General features: G+C 44.8%; 1 protein-coding gene across 1 annotated transcript in view; it reads right to left on the reverse strand.

The window, feature by feature from the left end:
• The window catches only part of LOC310931754 (sodium- and chloride-dependent creatine transporter 1-like), a gene marked incomplete at its 3' end in the record, with an annotated part of 12,674 nt that extends 2,843 nt beyond the window's left edge, over positions 1–9,831 (reverse strand). Inside the window, 6 exon segments of the mRNA XM_083894984.1 lie at positions 1–42; positions 384–515; positions 1,523–1,746; positions 1,748–1,751; positions 9,360–9,491; positions 9,726–9,831. The exon segment at positions 1–42 is cut by the window's left edge and continues 199 nt beyond it. Coding sequence (XP_083751110.1) covers positions 1–42; positions 384–515; positions 1,523–1,746; positions 1,748–1,751; positions 9,360–9,491; positions 9,726–9,813 — 622 coding nt within the window. The 5' untranslated portion in view covers positions 9,814–9,831.
• Between the last annotated feature and the right edge of the window lie 1,212 nt (positions 9,832–11,043).

Raw genomic sequence — 11,043 nt, forward strand, 5'->3', positions numbered from 1 at the left:
TGTTATAGAAAAACACGATGACCATGGAGGCGTAACCCAGACCTGAGGGGCGGGGACAGCATGTCACATGACTCTCTTCATTCTGAACATACATTTACAGTTTATCATATGTTTCTATATGATTACATTGTGGCATCATTTTAGGTGACTTCATCATAACTTTAATAACATGTTTTTGTTCATTATGTCTACTGACTGAACTCATTTTTTTGTTTGTTTTTTAGACAACAGGAAGTTTTCCTTTACCTTGTTAACCATGCATTACCTTGCGTCACATATTAACGTGTCACTGCGTCCTCGTGTCACTGCTCAGTTTTGTGAAATGTTAAAATGTCTGTGTGTGACAAACATTCACTCAGTGATGAATTTGTGGTGTAGTTCACCTTTAGAGAGCGGCGCGATGTTCCACACGTTGATGCCGCCGGCCTTCATGAACTGACCCAGAGAGATTTCCAAGAAGAAGATCGGGATTCCTCCAATGAAGACCATGAGCAGGTACGGGATCAGGAAGACACCTGCACACACACACACACACACACACACACACACACACACACACACACACACACACACACACACACACACACACACACACAGTGGCTCCAGTGTTAAACTACGGTCTGGTCCTTTAATTTGATGTCATGATGTCATCAGCAGCATCATTACAACACGTTAATGAATATAGAGAGGAAGGAGGTGAAAACACAGGAGCTGCTGCTGATCCACTGCTGCCTCGTGTGGCCACTTTGTAGACCAATAACTCATTACACACTGTAAAACATAAAAGACACGCCTCCCCCCCCCCACAGACCACGCCCCCATCACTTTGTCTGTGGCTGATGGGAAACATGAAGTTAAAGGTGCATTATGTAATAAATCTAAAGCAACTGGCCATAAAATCCTCCTCATATGTCACAGAATAATGTTCATATAACAAACTGAACTCACCAACAACATATTTGAATTAAAAGATATATTTTGCAGACTGCAAATCATGTTTATGTTTTGAAATCATGTTTTGGCGTCATGTGGCGCCACCCACTGCCGTCTACCAATCATTGCAGTCAGTAGAGTATCAGCTGCCGTGCAACCACGGGTTGCCAGTTACGTCAGAAAAAACTAAACCTAAAAGACCTCAGTATTTTGAATTTGAATGTAGTAACTGTTTTTGGCCACATTCTTACATATGGCACCTTTAATATTTAAAGATACAGAACTCACAAATGTCGACTCTCATGTAAACCAATCAGTGTGTGTGTGTGTGCTTCTGTGTGTGTGTGCTTGTGTGTGTGCTTGTGTGTGTGTGTGTGTGTGTGTGTGTGTGTGTGTGTGCTTGTGTGTGTGCCTGTGTGTGTGTGTGTGTGTGTGTGTGTGTGTGTGTGTGTGTGTGTGTGTGTGTGTGTGTTTGTATGTGTGTGTGTGTGTGTGCTTGTGTGTGTGTGTGTGTGTGTGTGTGCATGTGTTTGCGTGTGTGTCTGTGTGTGGGGGTGCTTCTGTGTGTGTGTGTGTGTGTGTGTGGTACCTCCTCCATTCTTGTAGCACAGGTACGGGAACCTCAACACGTTTCCGAGTCCAACAGCAAAGCCAACACAGGACATGATGAAGTCCATCTGCCTGGTCCACGTCTCTCGCTCCTGGGATCCTGACCCCGCCCCCGGGACCACGTCTGTGTCGTTGGACAGAGGAGACGGGTTCTTATTGGTCTCCTCTTGGAGATCCAGAGAACCAGAGGAGGTGGGAAGATTATCCATCTGACCGGTTCAGGAGCCAGAACCAGAACCAATCTAAACTCTGTGTGACCAGGGAATGGACAGCTGACAAACTGGGACCAGAGGCAACTCCCATTTATCAGCAGTCCACCCCTCTCTCTCTCTCTCTCTCTCTCTCTCTCTCACTCTCTCACTCATTACTTCATGTGACGTCTTATTTCTAACATTTTAGTGATAAACTGAACTCACAAAGACAGAATGTTCTTTTGTCTGCTACATTGTTTCACCCAAGCAATGTTCTACATCAGCGTGATTCACCTAACATTTTCCGAGGGCCAGCTTTTCTGAAGGCTGTGCAGCCAGTGGGCCGGTCGACCCCGTACGACTGTTTTCTCTTTCATTTACAGCAGGGGTTCTCAAAGTGTTGATACCTGAGGGCCAATTTAGGAACCCAATGTTGGACTGAGGGCCACCAAAGGAAAAGCAAAACTGAACCCTTTAATCAGGGAATGGGTTTTAAACAGTTCTCTGGATCAAAATGGTTCTTACTGGAACTATTAGTGTCACCAAGAACCCTTGAAAAACCCTTTCTTCGGGGAAAGTGTTTATCAGAAGCTAATGGTTCCAGGTAGAACCTCAGCCCTTGTAGAAGAACCCTTATTTCTAAGAGTGTACCCTTATAAGTCAGTAGAGGAAATGGTGCAGTGAGAGAACAGGAAAGATTCACACAAGCTAAATAAGTCCAAGCATTTAATTCATTTAACACAAGCAATTCACAACACAACAGTTATTAAATCTCTAAATGTGATTTTATCCCAGGATTACACACTGCTTTAGGTAACGTTACACAATATTCAACATTTCTAACGTGTGTCAGTTGTGTGTTGAAACAAGCAAATGTACAAATGTACGTAAATGTAAATGTGCTTTATTTTATACATGCCAAGATATAACTACTTATAATAATAAGAATCTCTAACGTGTATGCAGAATGAGACGTGTTTCATATGACACTTTATATGATGCTCACTGATGCTGTAGTTTATTCACTACAGATACACATCTATATCCATAGATGTCTTTTTCTCTGTCCGGCGACACCTGCTGGTCGTTTTCTGTAACTGCTCATCTGCACGAGAAGGCGTGTATATAATCAAACGCAGACGGACGATTCGAAAACCAATGAACCGTTTTGTTTGAATGACAACAGACAATAAAGAGGAATCCTGATCGATCATTACAGACACAACGATAACAGAGGAACTGATATGAGGAACCCTGTCATCGTAGGTCATAGAATAACTAACAGAATAATACATGATTATTAAATATGCTAAACGGCATCTATCTATCTATCTATCTATCTATCTATCTATCTATCTATCTATCTATCTATTCGTCCATCATCAAACGTGACTTTGTCGTCTTCCTGGTTTACGTTGTGTAACATTTACGTTAGAATATGTCGACAAACTTCACTAAAGACTGATCCAGGGTCTCTGCCGGTTTCAACAAGTCAAATTTTAAGACTTTTTAAGACTTTTTTAAGACCATAATGAACACAATTTAAGACCCATTTCAAATCCATACTGGCAAAAAAGTACAAAAGACATGAAGGAGAAAACGAGCCACAAATCGTTGAAATCCGGCTTAGCTGTGGGCTTTCATTGAGTTTTCTCCGCTGCTATGCTAAGCTGTAGCACACCGTGGCGTACGCACAGCACGCTAGCTAGTGGTGCTCGATAAATTGTCCCCGGGCAGCACAGGTGACCTACTTTGGTTCCATGTTGTAGTTATAATGTTATCGCATTTCAAAGTGAGACTGAAGTTTATGCACGTTTTTTAAATAAAAGTAACGTTAATAGATTTTTTCAGACCTTTCAAAATTGTATTTAAGACCTTTTATGAGATTTTAGGAGAATTTAAGACATTTTAAGGCCTTAAATTCAAATGATTGGACTTTTTATGACTTTTTAAGACCCCGCGGATACCCTGTGAGATCGTACGCAGAATTAACACAGTCACACATTAATGAGAGGATGAAGACTTCACTATGTCACCTGTCTGTCTGTGGGATTATTAGGATTATCAGACTAATTCGAAGCGACATCGTTTTTCTCATGTGTGTGTGAGAAATATTAGATATATATTGATCATATATGGATCATTGATCATCGATGAGCTGCTTCATTGATCTGATTTCTTGTTGTTTTTCTTGTCTCCATGGTGACGACTGGTCGACAGCAGGTTGATGTCATGGTGGCGACATGTCATGGGCGGGGCGGTTGGAGATGGAGCTCTGCAATTGGTCGCCGCCCGGCGCCAGGGGCGTGTCCATGTACGCCAGGTGATGAGCGCCCCACACTGGTGTGGTCAGGTAAGACCAGCGCTGCAACACACAGTCAACGTTCAGGCGTCTGATTGGTTAATGGTGTGTGTGATGTCAGAGTGGGCGGAGCTAACCTCAGTGAAGGAGCCTTTGGCTCTGAAGAGTTTGTAGACGAATGTGAGAGGAATACAGAGCATGGACGACAGCGCCAGGAACCAGCCAATCACCTCGCCCCACCACGGATACACGTACACGTTGTTGTACGTCAGACGTTTGTAGGTGATCAGGTGAAACAGGAAGATGCCCTGCAGAGGGGGCGGAGCCACCACACACACACACACACACAAAACACAGTGGGTCAAAGGTCAGGACGTTTGAATGTGGGACGCAAACATTTTCATCAAATTTAAAAATTAGGAACTCGTAACCATAGCAATGAGTGAAGTGTGTGTGTTCTAGTGCTTCCGGCATACTGAGGACCAGTGAGGGGTTTTTAACCAACAAAGTGAAGACATTTTTACGAAGTGAGGACATTTTGGCGGGTCCTCACTTTGTTTTTGTTGAAATTACTTCCTTAGGTTGTAAACATGCTAGCTCCTCAATTTGGCACTAAAACATGTTTTCCAGCCCTGGTGTTTCACACACGTTTTTCTCTGGGGCTCCACCTGCAGACATGTTATGGTACTGCACCCAGTAGTTCTTTATAGATGTTATTCATGAAGTAGATATTTGTAATTGTGTGTGATTTATTTAAAGTGGAAATGCTGGTCCTCACTTTGTCAGCATTTTACCCGGTCCTCAGTATGCAGCAGGTACAAGAGTGTGTGTGTGTGTGTGTGTGTGTGTGTGTGTTTCCTCTCACCATACACACACATGGAGTCACAATCAACCAGCACCACTTGACCCAGAAGAACGGACGATACCCGATCATACGAGCGATGTCGTCCATGAAGCGGTCAGCACCTGCACACGGTCAGTCCACAGGAAGTGACATCATCAGGTCAAACAGTGCCGTCTGTGTGTGTGTGTGTGTGTGTGTGTGTGTGTGCGTGTGTGTGTGTGTGTGTGTGTGTGCGTGCGTGTGTGTGTGTGTGTGTGCGTGCGTGTGTGTCACTTACCATAGACCCAGGCCACGATCACACACTCCCAGAAGGCCTGCCACAGCAGAGTCATTCCACTGGCCGAGTAATAATCAAACAACTGGAAGACGTACATTCCTCCCTACACACACACACACACAGGAGTTTTTGTTTTAAACAATTAAAAGTTGTAGTAAATCATGTGACATCATCAGTGTGTGTCGTCGTCGTCACCTGCGTCACCATGGAGATGCCGATGATGAAGCAGAGTGAGCAGCAGATCACCAAAGTGATTTCTCTCTTGTAACGATGCTGCAATTGTGCTGGAAACAGATCCAGAATCCCTGCGACGAAACCTTCAACTCCCACAAACTGAGAGACAGAGAGAGAGATTTAAACATGGAGTCACTTAAATTACTAAATACAATAAACGGTGATGAAGACGATCACCTGACTGTCGAGGCCGAGCAGCAGCAGCATGATGAAGAAGAGCACCGCCCACAGTGGCGCCCAGGGCAGCAGAGAGACGGCCTTTGGATACGCAATGAAGGCCAGACCTGGACCTGAACCACAACACACACATGACTGAACACCTCTGCACTATCAGTCTGATGTAAACCACTCACTCTCCCACACCAAAGTCCATAGAGAAAACCAGTGATTTTCGACTTCAGCAGTGTAACAAAGTACTTCTACTTTGTTTCTATCCACCTCTGAGCACTGAGTTGTTATGGTTAAGGTTCATGTTAGGGTCAGGGAATGTATCATGTCAATGAATGTCCTCACTATGACTGCTATACCAACATGTTTGTATGTGTGTGTGTGTGTCCGTGCACACATATGAGGGGCCGTGTAGGCCATAATTCCTTTTTTTACCTCTCACATACACAATTTTTGTGTGATACTGAGTCTGAGTGTGAGTAAGAGTGTGTGTTTGTGTTGTCTTTTTATGTTTGTGTGGACCACCCCCTGACAAAACACCTTTTTAGTGTGGACATTTTTCCTTGTGGGGACATGTAAGTGTGTGTGTGTGTGGGTGGGTAGGTGTGCGTGCGTGTCTGTGTGTCGAGGTGTGTGTGTGTGTGTGTGTGTGTGTTCTTGTACTTGCTGCATACTGAGGACCAGTGAGGGTTTTTAACCAACAAAGTGAGGTCATTTTTATGAAGTGGGGACATGTAAGTGTATGCGTGTGTGTGTGTGTGGGTGTGGGTGTGTGTGTGTGTGTGTGTGTACCTGATTTAACCACCTCTGAGATGTCCACTCCCTGCTCTGCAGCCATGAAGCCCAGAGTAGAAAAGACGACAAAACCAGCTAAGAAACTGGTTCCACTGTTGATGACGGCGAGGATGAAGGCGTCTCTGCACAAACAAGACACACACTGCATCCACTGTGTGTGTGTTTCTATTTTTGAGACAGAAAAACAAGACTGTGTGTGTGTGTGTTGTACTTGTGGCAGTCGTTGTTAAAGCGGTTGTAGCTTCCCAGCGCCGTCAGAGCACCGAGGCCGATGGCGTACGAGAAGAAGATCTGAGTCCCGGCGTCTACCCACACCTGCACAGAGGTCAGAGGTCAAATGTGTGCAGGAAAAGACTCTGGAGAGAAAAGAGTTTCTGTCCAGAGTCAAACTAACACCATGTTATAAACGAATGAGAAACAGCGAGTCAGTGTGTGTTTGGTTGATTTGACTGGACGACTGAAGTCTGAAGAAACCAACGTAGTCACAACAGCCTGGCTCCTCCCCCTCCTGAGACGTCACCCCGTGGTAGTGATGGTCACTCTGGCAGCAACAGCACGTTTTCAATGGGGTCGAGGTCAAGAGGTCAAGAGGTCAAGAGGTCAAGAGGTCATTCCATCCTCTCCACTCACTCTGCGGGGCCAGCGTCGTCATCCTGGAGGACGGAGACTGTGGAGATGTCTCGTTTCTTCAGACGTCAATCGTCCAATAAACGACAACCAAACAAGAATAAAAGTGCTCAACGCTTACAACGTTACAAGATTATAGCGCTGTAAACGACAAAAGAAACACACACTGACTCACTTCTGATCAGTTTATGTTCTATAAATCAAGTGCTACACACACACACACACACACACATACACACACTGACCTGAGCCTGGGACAGTTTGGACCAATCAGGACTGATGTAGTACATGATTCCATCATAAGCTCCAGGAAGAGTCACACCTCTGATCAGCAGGATGATGAGGGCCAGGTATGGGAAGGTGGCTGTGATATAGACCACCTGACACACACACACACACACACACACACACACACACACACACACACACACACACACACAAAACTCTTCAAAAGAGTTGAGGAAAAAGATTCACGGCCACGCCTCCGTCCACCGAGCTGACCCCGCCCAGTTCCGACACATTTGCCCACAAAGAGATTTGTCTGCGACTGACGAACCGCCATCAAAGCAGCTGCGTGTGCCACCGTATCACACATGTGACCAGGGGCGGCTTCAGGTAATTTGAGGCCCTGGGCAAAGGACAATTTGGAGGCCCCAACCCCAGTTCTGTGCTCTTTAGAGCCGACACACTGTTGGTTCTGTCAGTCTGAAGATTGTGTTCAGCCTTAAAAAACAGCTGTGTTCAGTGAACATGTATATAAGTATATATATATATATATATATATATACACAATATACAGTCAGGTCCATAAATATTGGGACACCGACACAATTTTCTTTTTCCTGGCTTTATACACCACTACATCCATCCATCTTCTACCGCTTATCCAGGCCGGGTCGCGGAGGCAGCAGTCTGAGAAGGGACGCCCAGACCTCCCTCTCGCAGGACACTTCCTCGAGCTCTTCCCGGGGGGACCCCAAGGCGTTCCCAGGCCAGCCGGGCGACGTAGTCAGTCCAGCGTGTCCTGGGTCTTCCTCTGGGTCTCCTCCCGCTGGCTCCTTTCGATGTGGCGGAGCAGCGGCTCTACTCCGAGCTCCTCCCGGGTGACAGAGCTCCTCACCCTATCTCTAAGGGAGTGCTCCGGCCACCCTGCGGAGAAAACTCATTTCAGCCGCTTGCATCCGGGATCTTGTTCTTTCGGTCATAACCCAAAGTTCATGACCATAGGTCAGGGTAGGAACGTAGATTGACCGGTAAATCGAGAGCTTTGCCTTTCGGCTCAGCTCCTTCTTCACCACCAGCTTCCTAACTACCTCAGTGAGCGTCTGGTGATGTCTATGAAAGTTTGATTTATGAATGTTAAGTTAGTCCCATTACTTTTGGTCCCCTAAAAAGTGGGAGGCACATATAGAAAGTGTCGTAATTCCTACACCTGATCTGGTTGTAAATGCCCTCAAATTAAAGCTGAACGTGTGCAGTTAAAGGACATCTTTGTTTGTTTGCGTTCAAATCCCTTGCAGTGGTGTATAGAGCCAAAAAGAAGAGAATTGTGTTGTGTCCATATTTATGGACTGTATATGTATTATATAAGTACAATGTCTTGCTGGTACTTCCTTTGCAGTGCATGATATGGCATATTCAAATGATGGTTCTTTTTTTCCACACACACACACGTACCTTCCCAGTGGATTTGACTCCCTTCCACACACAGAAATAAACAATCACCCACGCGGCCATTAAACACAGCAGGATCTCCCATTTCAGACGTCCAGGTTCATCCAGACCAGACGAGATGTCCAGCACCTTGTTCCTGGACAGAGGACAGGAGACGGACAGAGGTGAGGGACAGAGACAGAATGAGCAGCAGTCTGTGTTGTAATGAAGTCTTGACAGAAGCAGAACTTACTCCCAGAACTCCATGATGGGTGAGCTTGCGTTTGCCAGCTGGACACAGGTCACGTTGCTGTTCTTACAGACCTGGAGCTGGAAGGTCTCCACACAGCTGGGTGTGTTCCATTCGTTATCACAGGTGGACCAGGGCAGGGTGGAGCTAAAGGACTTGACCAGGTAGTAGAGGGCCCAGGCCAACACCATGATGTAGTAGGTGTTACAGAAAAACACGATGACCATGGAGGAGTAACCCAGACCTGAGGGGCAGGGACAGCATGTGTTTATCATACGTTTCTATATGATTACAACATTTTAGGTGACTTTATCACTTTATAAACATGTTTTGTTTGTTTTTGTAACTTTATTAAAGTAGAGTCGAGCTACAACTGTCAACGTTGCAGATGTTTCCTCAAACGTTACCATGGCAACACAACCTCAGCTGCGATATTGATATTGATATTGATCTTGATCGTAGTTTAAACGCGTCACCTTTAAAGAGCGGCGCGATGTTCCACACGTTGATGCCGCCGGCCTTCATGAACTGACCCAGAGAGATTTCCAAGAAGAAGACGGGGATTCCTCCAACGAAGACGAAGAACAAGTAGGGGATCAGGAAGACACCTGCAGGACACACACACACACACACACACACACACACACACACTGTCAGAACATATGCACACATTAGCAGTGTGGATTACTTACAAAGGGTTTCACACACCCTCTGGGAATTTATGATTTCTGAACCATTTTTTTGGTTTCAACAGAAGCCTCATTCTCCACTTCTTAATTAGACTTTGAACATTCTCAATTCCTTTGATATTTTCTGATATCCCTTTTCTGAAGATGTGTTACCTCCTCCATTCTTGTAGCACAGGTACGGGAACCTCCAAACGTTCCCAAGTCCAACAGCAAAGGCCACGCAGGACATGATGAAGTCCATCTGCCTGGTCCATGTCTCCCGCTCCTTGTATACTGGCTCCGCCCCCATGGCCACGCCTTCTTTCTTGTCTGGACCGTCGCCAGAGTTGTTCACCACGACCGTCGGTGGGACGTTAGCTGCTGCTGCTGCTGAGGACACATACTCTTCACCGTTGGATGGGTTCTTCTTGGTCTCCTCCAGAGAACCAGGGGAGGCGGGAATGTTCTCCATCAGAACCAGAAACCAGTCCACAAAAATCTAGTCTCAGTCCAGTAACCAGGCTAGAACCAGAACTACTCGGAGCAGGTCTCACTATGTGGACACATAACTGAGACGTGGTGGTAACTGAACTCCAGATAATTTCATCCTTTCATCATAAAATTCTTTTTCCTTTCATGATCATTGTCATCTGTGACTCACACGTGGAGAAACACTGCCACCTATCTGTCTGAATCAATGACTGCATGATGATGTACTTGAACATCACCCAGTGTAGCTCAAAGATACAACTGTCTACACCTGTACTCCTGTGTGTGTATTATTATAGAAGCAATAGTTTATTTTTCATAAATCAGATTTCATATTTCCACGATGACTTGATATTCGTCATCAAAAAACAACAACAAATAATTCAACATAAACTATTAAATATCAATTGACTCATCATATTTGATGACTGCAAGAAATATCATGTAGTTTTGTTCACGTTAAAGATGTCAAAAATTGGAATTTAAAGGTCAAATTTGTTGGAGCACTGAGGTCACGCCTTTTGAGTTATATAAAGGTTTTTGATCACTTTTAATCACTAACCTGTCTAGAACATATGGGATAAATTTGGCAGGGCTAGCTCAAACGTGCTAGGAGAAATTCCTTCAAAAATGACCGACTTCTGGGTGGGCGGAGCTAATGGAAATACATTAGAAATTTGTTTGGAATCATGAGAGCAACAACTGTACCAAGTTTGGTTCAAATTCGAACAACTTTGACACAAAAAATCAAAAATTTTGCTTTTTACACAATTTTTACCACTTTATCCTTCGTCAAAAATTCCTTAAGAAAATTTGGACTTAGCCGAAAACACTCACCAAATTTCGTCTCGATCCGACTGCTTTTGTCTAACCATAGTTCCTTCAAATGCATAGACTAGTCATTTTTCGTTTTTCCAAAATGGCCGACTTCTGGGTGGGCGGAGCTAATGGAAGTACATTAGAAATTAGTTTGGAATCATGAGAGCAACAACTGTGCCAAGTT

Source organism: Microchirus variegatus (assembly GCF_963457635.1).
Source record: "Microchirus variegatus genome assembly, chromosome: 9".
Classification (NCBI taxonomy): Eukaryota; Metazoa; Chordata; class Actinopteri; order Pleuronectiformes; family Soleidae; genus Microchirus; species Microchirus variegatus.